Source organism: Choloepus didactylus, chromosome 10, assembly GCF_015220235.1.
Source record: "Choloepus didactylus isolate mChoDid1 chromosome 10, mChoDid1.pri, whole genome shotgun sequence".
Taxonomy (NCBI): Eukaryota; Metazoa; Chordata; class Mammalia; order Pilosa; family Megalonychidae; genus Choloepus; species Choloepus didactylus.
This window is the reverse complement of record NC_051316.1, coordinates 96,340,533-96,361,215: the sequence shown is the minus strand read 5'-3', so window position 1 is coordinate 96,361,215 and position 20,683 is coordinate 96,340,533. Positions and strand designations below refer to the sequence as shown.

At 39.0% G+C, this 20,683-nt stretch overlaps 1 protein-coding gene across 7 annotated transcripts in view; it reads right to left on the bottom strand.

Moving 5' to 3' along the window:
• Positions 1-20,683, bottom strand: part of MAPKAP1 (MAPK associated protein 1) — a 346,539-nt gene that overhangs the window by 56,087 nt on the left and 269,769 nt on the right. For 6 of the 7 annotated variants that reach the window (XM_037798457.1, XM_037798460.1, XM_037798461.1 and 3 more), the window contains one exon: positions 15,629-15,736. The exons of the other annotated variant lie outside the window; for it this stretch is intronic. In XM_037798457.1, coding sequence (XP_037654385.1) covers positions 15,629-15,736 — 108 coding nt within the window. The remainder of the gene's footprint in view (positions 1-15,628; positions 15,737-20,683) is intronic. 7 annotated transcript variants of the gene reach the window in all.

Genomic DNA, 20,683 nt, shown 5'->3' with positions numbered 1-20,683 from the left:
GATCTGGTCCCAGACCTCAGAGGAGCTCACAGTCCAGTGGAGCAAATCCATTCAGTGCAATTGGTGATCAGAGAAGGGGCCAGGGAACACAGAGTAGGGACTCTAATCAAGACCAGGAAGTGGTAGTCAAGTGGTCTGAAGAGGCTTCTAGGAGTTGCCTCCTGACCTGAGTCTTCAAAAGGAACTGAGGAGGTAAATGAGGCATCCCACAGATTGAGATTCAGAGATACCCTCCCCTGCTTTATAGTCCACCTATCTGTGTGCGTGACTGCCTACCTCATAAGTTAAGGCCCTTCCTCAGTGTAGCCTTAAATTAAGGATTTCAATAAGGTACTGGAATAATGGAAGGTCTTAAATATTTTGTCAATGTCCTTGAATCCTTGAAAAGGAGCAGAGATCAAGAGGTGAAGTTGACGTTTAAAGAACTGAAGTCTTTCTCTACAGTGGTCTTTATTTAGGAAATAAAATTAGATTCAGCTCTTCCTCTAGACTCAACAGGCAGAAGACATGGTTTTCCAGGCCTTTTACCTATTACTCATGAGCAAATCACTTCACCCCTCTGAGCCTCAGTTTCCTTTTTTATAAAATGGGGATGATGACCACACTGCCCTAATAGTTGTTACAATAAAAAGCACTTATATCTCATTTAATCCCCACAAAAGCCTTGTGAAACAAAGATACTAGGTCTCAGAGAGGTTTGGTGATTTGTCTGACATCAGAGGCTGCAAGTGGTATACCCAATGTCTACCTGATTCTAAAAACTGTATACTTCACAGCACTATTCTGAATTACCATAAGGGTAGACTAGTAAGTGATCAAACAGGAAAGACACACTGCTTCACATTTTATTGATCCTCTATAAAGCCAATTTAATTTCAGGCCTATTTTAGCCCTGCTGATGGGAAATTCCAGAGTTTCTCTCTAAAAGCTATGGAAAGAATAAGTTGGTTCATGCTGCACCTTTCTTCTAAGGATTTGGATGGGCTATCTGCATATGATCTGTAAGTAAGAGAAAAGGTCACTGGCAACATTTGGCAGAAAAGGAAATTAGGCTCAGATCGGTGCCTGGATTTATCTAGAAGCTTGGACAAGAATGGAAGTCTTCTGACGTTCCATCCTCTCCATAATGTACTCATTCTTCCTTCTGGTCTGATGCCAAGTTCCAGCAGACAGTTGGCTGAAGGATGTAGCAGATTATCAAACAAGAATCCAAACTGGAAAGCTCAAGGACTTTGGCTTGTCTTTTTCTAATTCAGGCCAAGATCCAAACATAAATGTTAGCTTTTAGCCCCTAGGCAGAAACTCTTGACACATCAGCTTCATTTGTAAACTTCTCTCTAAAAGTGTTCGAGATAATTATTAGCATTCTCAGGATTGAAAATTTAGGTTGCTTTATCAAAAATCTCAGAGTGGGCTTTGGAATCAGATAACTGATGTAGAATTCTGGTCCTACCACTTAGCTTTGGGCAAGTTGCAAACTCTCTGTACAAGGAAAATAACATCTACCTTGTAGAGTAGCAACATGTCTAGCACAATGGTTTACAATAGTTGGCCTTGAATAAAATAAAAATAAAAATAAAAAATAAAATGCTCCACCATCCTTGGGAGAAAAACTGAAAAGATTTATATCTACCCTTTCGGGCAAACTGTCTTCCCAGTCAAATGGTTTTACTTACAAAGTATGTATCCTTTTGGGACAGCAAAGCTTTTGCTGGAAAGCACCCTGATCTAAGTTGTCTGGTCCTTTGACACAGGCTCACAGAATTGTCCTCCTAACTCCCTTTCTCCCTCCGTTTTGCATCATACCCCTCTCCCCAACACACACCTCCTCCAGGGCTCTCAATGTCCCATGATTCCCGACCTCCACCCAGACTTCCTGTATGCTGTTTGCTATCTCAGCCACAGAATACTGATCTTTCATTATTTATTAATAATAGTAAACATTTACCGAGTGCTTACTATGACCAGGAACTGTTCTAAGAGCTTTATTGGTATTAACTCATTGAACACTTTTCACCTTATGAGGTTTAGTAAATTGTCCAAAGTTACAAAGTACCAGTAAGTGGTGGGGCTGGAATGTGAAGTCAGGTAGTTTGGCTCAAAGCACATTCTCTCAAACATTGCATAATACATGCTCATAATTTAGTACACTTCTAAAATGGCTTTAAGGATACCGAGCCTGTCTTGGTCAAGTGTTAACAGAAGTGAAAAAAAACACCAAATCTCTAAAACATTTTTCTCTGTCTTGATCTGACTTATGAATAGGTAGCTATCAGAGAACAATATTTGGCTCCTGGTTAGAATTTCTACTTAAAAAAAGTTAAAACCTTTTTTTCAATAAAAGAATAAATGGTTTTTATAATTTTCTTCCATGTTACAAAGACTAGTTATAATATCTATATGCCATTGATTCTAAATCATTGACTGCCTTGTGCCCTTCTGTAAATGCCGCAAAGAGCTTCTTTCATTAACGGTGATTTTGACTCATAGAGTGTGGGAGTTGAAAGTATCTTGGAGATCCTTTAAGATAGAGATGCTGAGGCTCACAGAGGTCATACAATTTAATTAAGACCATACTCCTGATTAGAAGTAGAGCGATAACTAGAACCCAGATTTCAAAGCTTTGTCCAACAACCCTCAAAGCTTCTCTTTCCTAGTATAAAGTTGGCCTTAATCTTTTTTAAAAAATTAACTTGCAATTATAGTATATTCATACAATGGAATACAGTGCAGGAGTTAAAAAGAAAGAGATGAATCTGTATGTGGAACAATATGTGGATTAATGTGGAACAATCTCAAGGATATATTGTTAAAATGATAAAATGCAGTAACACTGCTGACAGTTTGCTATCACTGTGTTTTTAAAAAGGGGGGGATAAAAATGCACACATACACACATGTGTATGTATGTGACTATACAGAAACACACACATACATATTCATATGCTTGCATATGCATAGATGATCCCTGGAAAGATACCAAAAAAAAATGGCAACAATTATGTCTTTGGAAGGGAATTAGGGAATGGAAGAAGGGAGGCTTAGTTTTTACTGTAGATACGTTTGTTACCTGAATTTTTTCTTTTACCATATATATGTGTTTTTTATCCAAAACTTTCATCAAGATGTTAATAAATATCATTTATGTTACTTTTTTAACATGAAGTCATTATTTTGAAACAGAATCTACTACAAGGTTTGTATATGTAAATTAGTTCCTCTAGTATGTTTAAGGTGAGAGTCCTTAAAGAATAAGAGACAGATGGACAGATGGAAGGCAGGAAGAAAGGAAGGCAAAAAATATATATTAAATCAGGTTTAAAAAATCAGATAAGGAAGTTACAAAAGGGTGTGTTGCTATAATTTTTCCTTTGGCATGCCATGTGTGGTACTACACATATTTTGACACTTCAAGTATCACAAAGATTGTTACAGTAAGGTGCTTGCACTATAAAATCTTTTATCTATGTGAATTTGCTGGATTCATTTGTTAATATTTTGTTTAAGATTTTTGCATTTATATTTATGAGTAAGGTTAGTCTAAAATTTTTCAGTCTTGTGTGGTCCTTTTTGGGGTTTTTTAACAAGATTATAATAGCCTCTTAAAATGGAGAGGTAACCTCTTTTTCTGTTCTGTGGAACAGCTAATGTAAGATTGGAGCTATTTCTTCCTTATTTTTGATAGAACTAGCCAGTGAAGTCATTTGGATTTGGATTTTCCTTATGGGAAGATTTTTAATTAATAATTCACCTTCCAAAATAATTTTGGGGATATTCAGGTTTGCTATTATTTTGTGTCAATGTTGGTAAGTTGTCTTTTTTCTGAGAATTTCTCCTTTTCATCTATATTTTCAAAATTTTTGGTATAGAGTTTTTCATAACAATTTCTTACTATTTGTTTAAGGACCACAGGATCTGTCTTGACCACTTTTTATTCCTGTTACTATTTGTGTTTCTGTTATTTACGTTTTTCTTCCTTGTTTTTGATCCATTTCATCAGACATCAATTTTATTAGTCTTCAAAGAACCAATTTTTGGTTTTAATGTCTCTCAATTTTCTATTTCATTAATTTCTGCTTTTATCTTTATCACTTCCTTCCATTCTCTTTAGGTTGCTTTTTCTGTTTCTTTTTTAACTCCTTGAGCTGAATGCTTAAGTCATTTCTTTTAAGCCTTTTTTCTTTTGTAATACACACATTTTAGGGCTGTAAAATTTCCTCTAAATACTGCTTTAGCTACATCCCACAAATTTTAGTATGTAGAATTTTCATTACCTTTTGTTCCAAAACATTTTCTAATTTCCATTATGATTTCTTATTTCAACCATGGGTTTAGAAGCTTATTTCTCAATTTCCAAACATACAAGGATTTTCTAGTCATCGTTTTCTTGATTTCTAGCCTAATTTAATGAAATTAGATGATGATTAGAAAACATTTCCTATATGACTATATTCTTTATTTTATTGCCTAGAATATGGCCAATATTGGTAAATATTCAGGTGATTGAAAAAATGTATATTCTGCAGTTGTAGAGTGAAATATTCTCTGTACATGTCAATTAGGTTGAGTTTGTTAACTGTGCCTATTGATTTAAAAAAACATTTGTTCTACCAATTACTGAGAATTAAAATCTCCCTCTATGAAGGGAGATTTATATATTTCTCTCAGTAATTCTTCTAGGTTTTGCTTTATATATTTTGAGGATATGTTATTAATTGCATATAGGTTTAGAACTGTTAGATCTTCCTGGTAAATTGAACCTTTTATCATTATAAAATGACACTTTTTATCTCTAATGTTTTTTTGCCTCATGTTAATGTATTTATACCAGATTTATTTTAATTAGTATTTGCACAGAATATCTCTTTCCATCCTTTTATTTCAAACTTTTAGTACCTTTCTGTTTTAGCTATTTCTCTTTTTTTTTTTTTATTTTTTTTTTTTTTTTTATTTTTTTTTTTAAATCATCATTTTATTGAGATATATTCACATACCACGCAGTCATACAAAACAAATTGTACTTTCGATTGTTTACAGTACCATTACATAGTTGTACATTCATCACCTAAATCAATCCCTGACACCTTCATTAGCACACACACAAAAATAACAAGAATAATACTTAGAGTGAAAAAGAGCAATTGAAGTAAAAAAGAACACTGGGTACCTTTGTCTGTTTGTTTCCTTCCCCTACTTTTCTACACATCCATCCATAAACTAGACAAAGTGGTGTTTGGTCCTTATGGCTTTCCCAATCCCATTGTCACCCCTCATAAGCTACATTTTTATACAACTGTCTTCGAGATTCATGGGTTCTGGGTTGTAGTTTGATAGTTTCAGGTATCCACCACCAGCTACCCCAATTCTTTAGAACCTAAAAAGGGTTGTCTAAAGTGTGCATAAGAGTGCCCACCAGAGTGACCTCTTGGCTCCTTTTGGAATCTCTCTGCCACTGAAGCTTATTTCATTTCCTTTCACATCCCCCTTTTGGTCAAGAAGATGTTCTCCGTCCCACGGTGCCAGGTCTACATTCCTCCCTGGGAGTCATATTCCACGTTGCCAGGGAGATTCACTTCCCTGGGTGTCTGATCCCACGTAGGGGGGAGGGCAGTGATTTCACCTTTCAAGTTGGCTTAGCCAGAGAGAGAGGGCCACATCTGAGCAACAAAGAGGCATTCAGGAGGAGACTCTTAGGCACAATACAGGGAGGCCTAGCCTCTCCTTTGCAGCAACCGTCTTCCCAAGGGTAAAACTTATGGTAGAGGGCTCAACCCATCAAACCACCAGTCCCCTTTGTCTGTGGTCATGTTAGCAACCATGGTGGTGGGGTAGGCGAATACCCCTGCATTCTCCACAGGCTCCTCAAGGGGGCACTACATCTTTTTTTTTTTTTTTTTCCCCTTGTTTGTCTTTTTTCTTTTTTTTTTTTTTTTTTTTTTTTTTTTTAACTTTCCCTTCTTTTTTCAAATCACCTGTATGAAAAAAAAAGTTAAAAAGAAACAAACATACAATAAAAGAGCATTTCAAAGAGACCATAGCAAGGGAGTAAGAAAAAGACAACTAACCTAAGATAACTGCTTAACTTCCAACATGTTCCTACTTTACCCCAAGAAAGTTACATAATATAGCAACATTTCAGTGAACTTGTTCCTACTACAACCATCAGAAATTAACAGACCATAGTCATTTCTGGGCATCCCCAGAACGTTAAATAGCTTATCTGTTCTTCCTGGATTATTGTTCCCCCTTCCTTAATTGCTCTCTACTGCTAGTTCCCCTACATTCTACATTATAAACCATTTGTTTTACATTTTTCAAAGTTCACATTAGTGGTAGCATATAATATTTCTCTTTTTGTGCCTGGCTTATTTCGCTCAGCATTATGTCTTCAAGGTTCATCCATGTTGTCATATGTTTCACCAGATCGTTCCTTCTTACTGCCGCGTAGTATTCCATCGTGTGTATATACCACATTTTATTTATCCACTCATCTGTTGAAGGACATTTGGGTTGTTTCCATCTCTTGGCAATTGTGAATAATGCTGCTATGAACATTGGCGTGCAGATATCTGTTCGTGTCACTGCTTTCCGATCTTCCGGGTATATACCGAGGAGTGCAATCGCTGGATCGAATGGTAGCTCTATATCTAGTTTTCTAAGGAACTGCCAGACTGACTTCCAGAGTGGCTGAACCATTATACAGTCCCACCAACAATGAATAAGAGTTCCAATTTCTCCACATCCCCTCCAGCATTTGTAGTTTCCTGTTTGTTTAATGGCAGCCATTCTAACCGGTGTTAGATGGTATCTCATTGTGGTCTTAATTTGCATCTCTCTAATAGCTAGTGAAGCTGAACATTTTTTCATGTGTTTCTTGGTCATTTGTATTTCCTCTTCAGAGAACTGTCTTTTCATATCTTTTGCCCATTTTATAATTGGGCTGTCTGTACTATTGTCATTGAGTTGTAGGATTTCTTGTATATGCAAGATATCAGTCTTTTGTCAGATACATGGTTTCCAAAAATTTTTTCCCATTGAGTTGGCTGCCTCTTTACCTTTTGAGAAATTCCTTTGAGGTGCAGAAACTTCTAAGCTTGAGGAGTTCCCATTTATCTATTTTCTCTTTTGTTGCTTGTGCTTTGGGTGTAAAGTCTAGGAAGTGGCCTCCTAATACAAGGTCTTGAAGATGTTTTCCTACATTATCTTCTAGGAGTTTTATGGTACTTTCTTTTATATTGAGATCTTTGGTCCATTTTGAGTTAATTTTTGTGTAGGGGGTGAGGTAGGGGTCCTCTTTCATTCTTTTGGATATGGATATCCAACTCTCCCAGCCCCATTTGTTGAAAAGACCATTATGGCTCAGTTCAGTGACTTTGGGGGCCTTATCAAAGATCAGTCGGCCATAGATCTGAGGGTCTATCTCTGAATTCTCAATTCGATTCCATTGATCTATATGTCTATCTTTGTGCCAGTACCATGCTGTCTTGGCAACTGTGGCTTTATAATAAGCTTCAAAGTCAGGGAGTGTAAGTCCTCCCACTTCGTTTTTCTTTTTTAGAGTGTCTTTAGCAATTCGAGGCATCTTCCCTTTCCAAATAAATTTGATAACTAGCTTTTCCAAGTCTGCAAAGTAGGTTGTTGGAATTTTGATTGGGATTGCATTGAATCTGTAGATGAGTTTGGGTAGAATTGACATCTTAATGACATTTAGCCTTCCTATCCATGAACATGGAATATTTTTCCATCTTTTAAGGTCCCCTTCTATTTCTTTTAGTAGAGTTATGTAGTTTTCTTTGTATAGGTCTTTTACATCTTTGGTTAAGTTGATTCCTAGGTACTTGATTTTTTTAGTTGCTATTGAAAATGGTATCTTTTTCTTGAGTGTCTCTTCAGTTTGTTCATTTCTAGCATATAGAAACATTACTGACTTATGTGCATTAATCTTGTATCCCGCTACTTTGCTAAATTTGTTTATTAGCTCTAGTAGGTGTATCGTTGATTTCTCAGGGTTTTCTAGATATAAGATCATATCATCTGCAAACAATGACAGTTTTACTTCTTCTTTTCCAATTTGGATGCCTTTTATTTCTTTGTCTTGCCGGATTGCCCTGGCTAGCACTTCCAGCACAATGTTGAATAACAGTGGTGACAGCGGGCATCCTTGTCTTGTTCCTGATCTTAGAGGGAAGGCTTTCAGTCTCTCACCATTGAGTACTATGCTGGCTGTGGGTTTTTCATATATGCTCTTTATCATGTTGAGGAAGTTTCCTTCAATTCCTACCTTTTGAAGTGTTTTTATCAAAAGGGATGTTGGATTTTGTCAAATGCTTTTTCAGCATCTATTGAGATGATCAATTGATTTTTCCCTTTCGAGTTTTTAATGTGTTGTAATACATTGATTGTTTTTCTGATGTTGAACCATCCTTGCATGCCTGGAATGAACCCCACTTGGTCATGGTGTATGATTTTTTTAATGTGTCTTTGGATTCGATTTGCAAGTATTTTGTTGAGGATTTTTGCATCTATATTCATTAGGGAGATTGGCCGGTAGTTTTCCTTTTTTGTAGCATCTTTGCCTGGTTTTGGTATTAGATTGATGTTAGCTTCATAAAATGAGTTAGGTAGTGTTCCATTTTTTTCAATGTTTTGAAAGAGTTTGAGTAAGATTGGTGTCAGTTCTTTCTGGAAAGTTTGGTAGAATTCCCCTGTGAAGCCATCTGGCCCTGGGCATTTATTTGTGGGAAGATTTTTGATGACTGATTGGATCTCTTTGCTTGTGATGGGTTGGTTGAGGTCTTCTATTTCTTCTCTGGTCAGTCTAGGTTGTTCATATGTTTCCAGGAAATTGTCCATTTCTTCTACATTATCCAGTTTGTTGCCATACAGTTGTTCATAATATCCTCTTATAATTTTTTTAATTTCTTCAGGATCTGCAGTTATGTCACCTTTTTCATTCATTATTTTGTTTATATGGGTCTTCTCTCTTTTTGATTTTGTCAGTCTAGCTAGGGGCTTGTCAATCTTGTTGATCTTCTCAAAGAACCAACTTTTGGTGATATTTATCCTTTCTATTGTTTTTTTGTTCTCTATGTCATTTATTTCTGCTTTAATCCTTGTTATTTCTTTTCTTCTACTTGGTTTAGGATTGGTTTGCTGTTCATTTTCTAGCTTCTTCAGTTGATCCATTAGTTCTTTGATTTTGGCTCTTTCTTCCTTTTTAATATATGCGTTTAGTGCTATAAATTTCCCCCTTAGCACTGCTTTTGCTGCATCCCATAGGTTTTGGTATGTTGTGTTCTCATTTTCATTCGTCTCTATATATTTAGCAATTTCTCTTGCTATTTCTTCTTTAACCCACTGATTGTTTAGGAGTGTGTTGTTTAACCTCCAGGTATTTGTGAATTTTCTAAGTCTCTGATGGTTATTGACTTCTAATTGTATTCCATTGTGGTCAGAGAATGTGCTTTGAATGATTTCAATCTTTTTAAATTTATTGAGGCTTGTTTTATGTCCCAGCATATGATCTATTCTGGAGAAAGTTCCGTGAGCACTAGAAAAGTATGTGTATCCTGGTGATTTGGGATGTAATGTCCTGTAGATGTCTGTTAAATCTAATTCATTTATCAGATTGTTTAGGTTTTCAATTTCCTTATTGGTCTTCTGTCTGGTTGATCTATCTATAGGAGAGAGTGATGTGTTGAAGTCTCCCACAATTATTGTGGAAACATCAATTGCTTCCTTTAGTTTTGCCAATGTTTCTCTCATGTATTTTGTGGCACCTTGATTGGGTGCATAGACATTTACGATTGTTATTTCTTCTTGCTGAATTGCCCCTTTTATTAGTATGTAGTGGCCTTCTTTGTCTCTCAAAACATCCCTGCATTTGAAGTCTATTTTATCTGAGATTAATATTGCTACACCTGCTTTCTTTTGGCTGTAGCTTGCATGAAATATTTTTTTCCATCCTTTCACTTTCAATTTCTTTGTGTCCCTGTGTCTAAGATGAGTCTCTTGTATGCAACATATTGATGGTTCATTTTTTTTGATCCATTCTGCGAATTTATATCTTTTAATTGGGGAGTTTAATCCATTTACATTCAACGTTAAAACCGTGAAGGCATTTCTTGAATCGGCCATCTTATCCTTTGGGTTATGTTTGCCATATTTTTCCCTCTCTCTATTAATATCCTTTATTGTACCCATACCGAATCTCTTTAGTACTGAACCTTTCTCCAAGTCTCTCTGTCCTGTCTTTGTTTCTCTGTCTGTAGGGCTCCCTTGAGTATCTCCAGTAGGGCAGGTCTCTTGTTAGCAATTTCTCTCAGCATTTGTTTGTCTGTGAAAAATTTAAGCTCTCCCTCAAATTTGAAGGAGAGCTTTGCTGGATAAAGTATTCTTGGCTGGAAATTCCTCTCTCTCAGAATTTTAAATATATCGTGCCATTGCCTTCTCGCCTCCATGGTGGCTGCTGAGTAGTCACTACTTAGTCTTATGCTGTTTCCTTTGTATGTGGTGAATTGCTTTTCTCTTGCTGCTTTCAGAACTTGCTCCTTCTCTTCTATGTTTGACAGTGTGATCAGTATATGTCTCGGAGTGGGTTTTTTTGGATTTATTCTATTTGGAGTTCGCTGAGCATTTATGATTTGTGTATTTATGTTGTTTAGAAGATTTGGGAAGTTTTCCCCAACAATTTCTTTGAATACTCTTCCTAGACCTTTACCCTTTTCTTCCCCTTCTGGGACACCAATGAGTCTTATATTCGGACGCTTCATATTATCTATCATATCCCTGAGGTCCATTTCGAGTTTTTCAATTTTTTTTCCCCATTCTTTCTTTTATGCTTTCATTTTCCATTCTGTCATCTTCCAGGTCACTGATTCGTTGTTCAACTTCCTCTAGTCTTGTACTATGAGTGTCCAGAATCTTTTTAATTTGGTCAACAGTTTCTTTAATTTCCATAAGATCATCCATTTTTTTTATTTAGTCTTGCAATGTCTTCTTTATGCTCTTCTAGGGTCTTCTTGATTTCCTTCATATCCCGTACTAGGGTCTCATTGTTCATCTTTAGTTCTTTGAGTAGCTGCTCTAGGTGTGTCTCTTCTGGTCTTTTGATTTGGGTGCTTGGGCTTGGGTTATCCATATCGTCTGGTTTTTTCATATGCTTTATAATTTTCTGTTGTTTTTGGCCTCGTGGCATTTGCTGTCCTTGATAGGGTTCTTTTAGGGTTTGTAGACCAGTTGAAGTCCTTATCTCTAATTTATCAGATCTACAGCTTCGTGGAGTACACTTTCTCTAACTAACCAGCAGGTGGCGTCCACGAGCCACCTGTTCTCCACAAGCCAGATCTCCCCTGCTTAGCCTTTTTGGTGAGTGGGGGAGTGAGTCTTGTGGGGCCCAATTGGTGTCCCAAGCTTGCGTGTGTAGTTGGTGTTGCCTGCCCTGTATGTGGGGCGTGTTTCTGGGCAGTCGGGGAGGGGGGGGTGGCCCTAACAATCAAATCTCCCTGATGATCCTAGAGTTTTAAAGCTACTGCAATAGTCTAATCCTTCAGTTCAGTCCTGCCACAGTTTGTCTCTGCCACTGACCCACAAGTCTTTGGTATTGGCGTATGGCTCCTGAGACTTGCAAGTGGGCCCCTCTTCCAGGCTGTGCACCCCGGGTCCTCTGTTGAGGGATGACTGTGCTATGTCACAGGTGAGTGCCGTCCCCCCAGGGCAGTTCTGGGCTGCTGGGCTGTGTTGGGAGGCTCCCAGTCTGCTCAAATGATGGCTGAATGGGGCTCTGTTAATTCACACTGCTCCCCCTTCCCAGCTCTGGGACATTCAGCTGAGGTTGCAGGGAAGGCTAATGTCCACGCCCAGTTTTGTGGTGTGTGCCTGTTATTTGAAGCACTTCCGTCACACTGGGTTGTCTGGGGCAGCTCTGGGCTATGGGGCTGGCGATGGGCAGGAGTGTTTCCTGTCCACCAGGATGGTGGCTGTGAGCGGACACCCCCCTTTTCTTGGGAAGTTGTGTTGTTTAGTGAATTTTCTCAGCCACTGGATTATTGCCTTTTGTCTCAGAGCTCTCTTATTTCTGCTCTTGACTTGACGTGCCCAAATTTCAATTCTTTGAAGCTTTCTGTATTGAGCTTCTTAGAGTAATTGTTTTAGAAAAAGCAAAAAGGATTTAAAAAAAAAAAAAAAAAAAAAAAACAAAACGGCCCTCCTCAGAGATCTAATGGGTTATTGAAATGCTAATAGACAAAGCAACCAGGGCCATTAAGGAAAGGTGCCCTGGGCAGAGAGATCAGCCTTGCTTCGGGATTTGCATATGCGCCTCAAGGCCTGATCTCCGCCCTTCCCCTTTCTGTGTTCACCAGAACTCCAAAAATCCTCTGCTTTTACTTTGGAGCTTCTCGTGTTGTTTTCCTTCTATGCCCGTCTCCTCTCTGCTGGGCTGGCTGCTCTCAGAGTCTCTGGTGTCTGGCCTCAGTCTATCTATGGTTGGAGTTTGAATCAGTAGAATGAGTTTCCGATGAGAGCAGCCACTGCAATTCTCCCTTCTCCTTCCTGGAGCTGACAGCCCCTCCTCCCCCGGGACTGAGCCTGGCAGGGAGGGGGGCGGGTCCCCTGGCCGCAAAAACTTACAGATTTCGCTGATCTCAGCAGTTCCACGTTTTCATGAGTGTTGTATGAAGTATGCCCAAAGACAGATTGCTCTGTGGTGTCCAGTCCACGCAGTTCCTGGCTTTTTACCTACTTTCCTGGAGGAGTAACTAAAACATACAGCTCACCAGTCTGCCATCTTGCCCCGCCTCCTAGCTATTTCTCTTATAAGCAGCATATTTTAAAAAATTCATTCTAGCCATCTTTTACTTTAAACTATTTAGCTCATTTACATTTAATTTAATTACTGATATATGTAGGTTTAAATCTACCATCTTTCTATTTGCCCTCCTGACAAACCGCTTGCCCCTAGACAGCCCAGCTCAGCCTTTCAGCTACCTCTGCCAGATATGCAAAATGACGCCAGGGCAAAAATGGTCCTAGGTGTAAATCTCATCTCTCTTGGTTCAAATGTTCTCCCAAGTATAGGCCATAAATTCCTTTCTATCTTGTGTTTTTTGGTAACTTTAGGGTGGTGATTGACATATTTTATTCAGCTTTCTGAGTTACCTTCAGTGGGCGAGTTTGTTCAAGTTACTAAGCCTGTCATTATGAGAAGTGGAAGACCAGCACAGCCCAATATAGGGATGTACTATAAGTTATTTGACTACTTTTCTGATGTTGGATTTTATAAATAATACCATGAAATCTGTCCTTATGCACAAATCTTTATTGCATTTTATATCTGTTTTCAACCTTGCCCTCATAGACCTGACAATTTAGTGGAAGATAAAGACATCAAATGATCCTCAAAAGCAGAAATGCTAGGTAACACATTTTTAGGTCTCTTGATACATCTAGCAACATTATAGTGATTTATACTATAGTCAGCAGTGTTTGAGCAAGCCTACTTCCCTATATTCTCCCCAGCAAAGAGGACTTTTTTTGAAACATCTGACTTATCTGATAGTTGAAAAGTATCACACTGCTGCCTTAAAACATTTGTATATTAGAATGTTGATTGGGGTGAAGTTTTTATAAATGTTTACTACTTATTTGAGTTTTTTTGGACCATTTGGTAGTCAGTGATTTTTTTCTCTATGCATTTTTGCCTAAGACATTGTGCCAGTTCAATGTATTATGTCCCCCAAAACGCCATTATCTTTAATACAATCTTGTATGGGCAGACATATTAGTACTGATTAGATTTTGGAATCCTTTGAGTGTTTCCATGGAGATATGCCCCACCCAACTGTGGGTGATGACTCTGATTGGATAATTTCCATGGAGGTGTTATCCCACCCATTCAGGATGGGTCTAAATTAAATCACTGGAGCCATATAAATGAGCTGACAAATAGAAGGAACTCAGTGCAGCTGAGAGTGACATTTTGAAGAGGCGCTACAGCCAGGAGGGACAGTTCGAAGAAAGCACCGGAGCTGAGAGAGAAGGTGCAGCTTATAGAGACATTTTGGAGACTTTGAGAACAGACTTTTGCTCCGGAGAAGCTAAGAGAGGACAAACGCCTCAAGAGCAACTAAGAGTGATATTTTTGAGTAACTGCAGCCTAGAGAGGAATGTCCTGGGAGAAAGACATTTTGAAACCAGAACTATGGAGCAGATACCAGCCATGTGCCTTCCCAGCTAACAGAGGTTTTCCGACGCCACTGACCATCCTCCAGTGAAGGTACCTGATCGTCGATGCGTTACCTTGGACATTTTATGGCCCTAAGACTGTAACTGTGTAATCAAATAAACCCCCTTTTATAAAGGCTGATCCATTTCTGGTGTTTTGCATTCTGGCAGCATTAGCAAACTAGGACAGACACTTATAACTAGTTGCAGACTATGGGGACACTAACTTCTGCCTTTGAAAATCTACTGCTAAATGCCAAGAGTACATTTTACCTTCCTGGTGAATTCTGCACATGCCTATTCAGAGAAGGCTGTCAGGGGCCATGCTTAAACCAGCAGCAGTCTGCTTGTTGCTTAGCAGGTCAGGGGCATGGCTAAAGAACTAGCACTCATTCAGTCTGTATTCACTGAGCTCCTGCAGCATCTAGCCTATAGTGGATGGTCTGTGAATAATTACTGAATTAAAAAAGGGTATCCTACTAGGGGTGAGCAACACTGTTTTCAACCTTGCCCTCACAGACCTGACAATTTAGTGGAAGATAAAGACATCAAATGATCATTGAGAAAAACAGGACATTATATACAGAAACATATGCAATGAAGGAAAAGTAGTATGTTCTGTAACACAATATATTGGGACACCAGAATGAGTGTTGGATCAAGTTTAGGCGATGTGGGGAAAGAGAGATGACAGGTATGCTCTCTGAAGATGTGACATTAAAACTGAGATGAAGGATGAGAAGGAGTTAACCAGAGTGAGGGAACGAGGGTTCCATGCAGTAGAAGCAGCCTGTGTAAAAGCCCTAAAGCAGGAATGACCATGGGCAGTCTGCTATCATAATCATAGTTGTCACGTATCATTTGCTCCTTCAGTCAGTGGGAATTCAGGGGAGAGGGATGGCAAAAATTCAGAACTTGGAAACCCTGATTGAGGGAATGAAAGAAATTAACGAAAGTTCTAGAGTTCTCAACACAGCACTAGGAACCACTACATACCTTCTTGCTAAGAATATGTAATGGTTAACATTTTCTAAAACTCTAAAGCCTCTTGATGTCTGAACAGTGATACCAATAGGGCCAGTTGCTTTATACAAAATAGTCTTTGTCTCAGAAAAGGCCTCATATTTCTAAACTATTTCCAGAGTTGCTCCTCACTTAGGAAGATACAGTTCAACAGAAAAATATTAATCACTGAAAGCTAAACAGGATGCAGACTCTACCAAAAAGCATGAAATCAATCATTCCACTTTGGGATACACTTTGGCACGAAGGCCGAGGTCTGCTTTGCAAAACAGTCTCTTCAAATCTGCCTAGACCAGCCAGTCCAAAAAGTGTTCCTAAACACATAATTTCTAAGCACATCTGCAACTGACAAAGCAGGCATGGAGCCAGGAGGCCAACATACTGTTCTCGCGGACCAGGCAGAACTCCCATGCGCTCTGGCTCTCCAAGGTGCTCTCCAAGTCCACAGCAACATTGGGCTCGCTCTGCTTCTCCAGGCGGTACTGAGGGCCTGGAAGATCAAAGGGGCAGGAGGAAGGGAGGAAGTCTGAAACCGTGAAATTAACATTTAAAAAAAATACCACATATTGGTGAAAAGCTGATAAAGCATTAGGAATATGCTAAAGTCTGACTTAAGCCTTCCTAAAGAGGATTCAGCAATCTGAGATGGAAGATTTTGGATTTTTTTCACAGGGTTTCACACTTGTCTGTTTTACTTTCAGATCTGTTTTCACTCAGTTCTCCCCAAAACAAGGTGAGAGGCAAGTGGCTTTGAGTCAGACTGACTTGGAATCACAGTTTGGCCACACCATTTCTCAGATGTGAGCAGGAAACCCACCCTCTCTGAACCTCTATTTTCTATTATGTAATGTGGAAATACTTATACCTTGAAGGATTATTGTGAAGATTAGAAATGATATCAGAAAAATGCTTACTTAGTTACTTAGTAAAGTATCTGCCTCACAGGAGGCACTCCTAAAAAAGTACTTATTAATAATTATCATTATATAACAAAGAATCAATTATAATTAAGACTAATGTCTAGAATGCTAACATGATAGCCCCCAAACTCAAAACAATAAAAAATAAAAAAAAAGGTGAAGTTAAAAAAAAATTAATTGCAGATTCCTAGGTGATGGTGATAGACAGTGACTGCTGATTACTTTTTCGTTGAAACTCTCACGAAAACACGAGACACAGGTTCAATAATATTGGAAACCAGGTATACTAGCTACCCTGTACGACACAGGGAGTTCTGGCAGGTTGTAATAAAACACTGGGGCATTTTATATATTTATTCATGTATTTTTTGTAAACCCAAACAGTAATCTTATTCTCAGTTAACACCTAAGAGGTTCAATGGTCATATTCAAAAGATTGCTCCTGTCATTGGTTAATGGTTATTGAAAAGATCAGAAGCGTAAGAAACTGTCTCCTTGTTTTGGCTATTTGAGGTATGTTGATCAGACACAAGGAGAGGTGTAAGAGAGCTGAGGAAAGCATGGGTTTCCAGGTGAAAGGCATAGATTTAGGTATGTTCTTCAGCTGTTGTCAACTTGTTGATTATTCACATCCAGTACTACTCCTTCATTGTTTTGAGGTATTTCACTCATTTCTAGTAATTCTCCTCCCCCCATATTCTGTATTCATCTGTAGCATTGCAGAGTTCATTTCAGTTTCATGGAATATTTAATTTTTTTTCTAATTGATATTTCACTAGCATTCTGCCAATTCTCAGAGACCTTACACTCAGTCATTTTTTTTTTATTTTGAAATAAATTCAAAGTTATAGGAACAGTTGCAAAAACAATACTAACCCCATACACAGAATTCCATCATACCCTGACCCCCCTCCCCCGATAGCTCAATCCACCAACTTTAACCTGCTGTTACATCGCTATTTCTTTCCCTCCCTCCCTATCTATCATCCATCATCTATTGCTCTGTCTTCTGAACATATGAGAGCTAGCTGCACACACCCTTGAACATACACTATAATTCATGTATACACTTCCCATGAACAAGAACATTCTTTTGTGCAATCCCATTAAGCGCAGCTAAGAAGTACAAGAGATTCAACAATGATAAGAAGCTTACATTCTATATTTCCTTTTCCTTATGTCTCAACTGTGTCCCTTTGAGCCACCTGTCCTCTATCCTCTAATCCCATCCAAGTTCATCCTTGGCATTCAATTGTCATTTAGACTTTTTTTTTTTTTTTCAATTGTGGAAACATATATATAGCCTAAATCTTCCCATTCCACCCCCTCCCTAGCCTTCCATTAGTGGGATTAATCACATTTAGAATGTTGTAATGCTCTTTCCTACCATCCATTACTAGAAATTTCCCTTCACCTCAAACAGCAACCCTACACTCATTTCTTAACTCCCCATTGCCCCTTCCCCCATTTCTCTTAAGTCAAACTCTACTTTTCATCTCTATGGTTATATTCTCTGATAATTTCTTTGTGTTTACTGTGGGGCTTAAAATTCACCTCTTAAATCCACATCAATCTTGTTTTTCTTTGACACCACTTTCACTTCAATAGGACACATAAACTATGTTCCTATACTCCTCCATTACCCCACCTTTATATAGTTGTCTAAAATTACATATTTTACATTGAGTTCAAAACCACTGATTTGTCATTAGACTTTGTGTATTTTATATCATGTAGGAAGTAAATAGTGGAGTTACAGTTCAAAAATTATTGACTTCTATTTGTATTCCATTATGGTTGGAGAATGTGCTTTGATTATTTTCATTTTTTTTTTTTTTTTTTTTTTTTTTTTAAATCTCTTGAGGCTTGTTTTATGTCCCAGCTTACGGTCCCTTCTGGAGAAAGATCAGTGATCACTGGAGAAAAATGAGGGTCCTGGTGATTTGAGATGTAAGGTACTATATATGTCTGTTAAAATTCTCTATATCTCTTTCTCCTTTCTTTGTGTCTCTGTTGGTAGGGCTCCATTTAGAATCTGAAGTAGAGTAGGTCTTTTATTGGCAAACTCTCTCAGCATTTGTTTGTGAAAAATTTAAGCTCTCCCTCAAATATGAAGGAGAGTTTTGCTGGATAAAGTATTCTTTGTTCGAAATTTTTCTCTCTCAGAATTTTAAATATGTCATGCCACCACCTTCTCGCCTCCATGGTGGCTGCTGAGTAGTCACAACTTAGTGTTATGTTGTTTCCTTTGTATGTGGTGAATTGCTTTTCTCTTGCTGCTTTCAGAACTTGCTCCTTCTCTTCAGTATTCGAGAGTCTGATGAGAATATGTCTCGGAGTGGGTTTATTTGGATTTATTCTATTTGGAGCTCTCTGGGCATTTATGCTTTGTGTATTTATATTGTGTATAAGGTTTGGGAAGTTTTCTCCAACAATTTCTTTGAATACTCTTTCTAGACCTTTATCCTTCTCTTCCCCTTCTGGGACACCAATGAGTCTTAAGTTAGGATGTTTTATTTTATCTATCGTATCCCTGAGATCCATTTTGACTTTTTCAATTTTTTTCTCCATTCTTTCTTTTGTTCTTTCATTTTCTGTTCTGTGGACTTCTAGGACACTGAGACGTTCAGCTTTCTCTAGTCTTGTATTATGAATATCCAGAGTCTTTTTAATTTGGCCACCAGTTTCTTTTATTTCCATAAGATCTATTTTTTTATTTCCTCTTGCAATGTCTTCTTTATGCTCTTCTAGGGTCTTCTTTATGTCGCTTATATCCTGGGCCATGGTCTTCTTGATGTCCTTTAAATCCTTTGCCATGTTTTCGTTCCTCGATTGCAGTTCTTTGATTAATTGTGTGAGGTACTGTGTCTCTTCAGATATCTTGATTTGTGTCTTTGGAGTTGGATTCTCCATATCGTCTGGTTTTATCATATGCATTAATATTTTCTGTTGTTTTTGGCCTCTTGGCATTTGCTTTGCTTGACAGGGTTCTTTCAAGTTGTAAAAAAAATAATACCCATCTAATTTTTCAGAAATGCAGTTTGGTGGCGTACGCTTTCTCTAACCAGCAGATGGCGTCTGTGAGTCACCTACACCCCTCAAGTCAGTTTTCCACCTTGTCCCCGCGGTGTGTGGGGAAATGATTCTTGTGGGGTTCAGTTGGAGAACTCAGTTTGGGTGTGCTGCTGGAGCTGTCTGCCCTGAATGTGGGGCATGTGTACGGGAGGCCAGGGAGGAAGGACAGCTTTAACGTTCAAATCCCCAGGTTCCTGGAGATTCAAGGCCACCGCAAGAGTCTAAGCCTTCATTTCATTTCAGCCCCAGACCCTCTCTCTCGCTGTCCCACAAACCACCGGACTTGGCCTAGTGTCCCTGGGTTCTCCGAGTGGGTCCTCCCGCCCGGCTGCAATCCTCCAGGACCTCTGCCAAGGGAATGCTGTGCTACGTCACAAGTGTGCGCCATCCCTCAAGGGAAGCCCCGGGCCGCCAGGCCCTGCCGGGGTGCATTCAGCCTGATGCAAAGATGGCCAAATGGGGCAACTCCACACCCCCCTCCTCGCACAGTTACTCCCTCCCAGCTCCGGGACAACTGGCGGGGCTCTGGGCTGTGGGCACGGCCCTGGGCAGGAGTTTATCCAGCCCTCCGGGGAGCCAGCTGCTAGCTGCGGGGTTTCTTTCTGCTTCCGGCTCTTCCCTCCGTTCCCCCAGCCCCAAGGGTATCTGCAGCGGGCTATCTTCCAGGCCAGACACCGAGAGGCCGGCCCAGCCCCCTCTTGCTGTGTTTTACTGCGTGGTTCCCACTATCGCAGCTGCAGCAGCTCCTGGGTTTTTCCATTTTTTTTTTTTTTTTTTAAAAAAGAGCCCGTCGGTCTCCAAACGCCAAACCCTGGCTTCCCCAGACCGCTGCGTGGCTGCGGGTCTTCCAGCCAGTTTACTCACTCATTTCAGAATGCAGACTCCCGGTTTCACCAAGTATACGGCCCCTGTGTAACTAGGAGACCTCGTCCAGCTAGCGCATTGCTGTAACCGGTATTCTGGGTCACTTTCTGGTTTTTACCTAGCGTTTTTCAAGGAAGTCTTTTTTTTGCCCTGTCTCACCTAGCCGCCATGTTAGTTTCTCCATTTTTAAACTTCTTAAAGCTTTTAATCCTTTGACTAAGTAAACAAATGTTCAAAAGTTATGACCATTTAACAAATACATGTTCAGAAGTCGACATGATTCTTATAAATTCTAATATACTCTATTCAGTTCAAGCAGGTAGTATGTTTCAAAAGTACATACAGTAAAAATCTAATTTCACAAATATTAAGTAAGAGTATGGAAATGCTGGCAATTCTTATAAATAGATTCTACTACCTGTCACTTGTCAGTGCCAACATTTGTCAATTAACAGGCATGGTTGCTGCTGATCATTGGATGCTTGCACATTTTCTGACAGAAGTAATCACATAAAGATCATGCCCAGCTGAACTTTAAGAAAACTTACCTGGTGAAAGATTTTTATCCTCTCTGACCT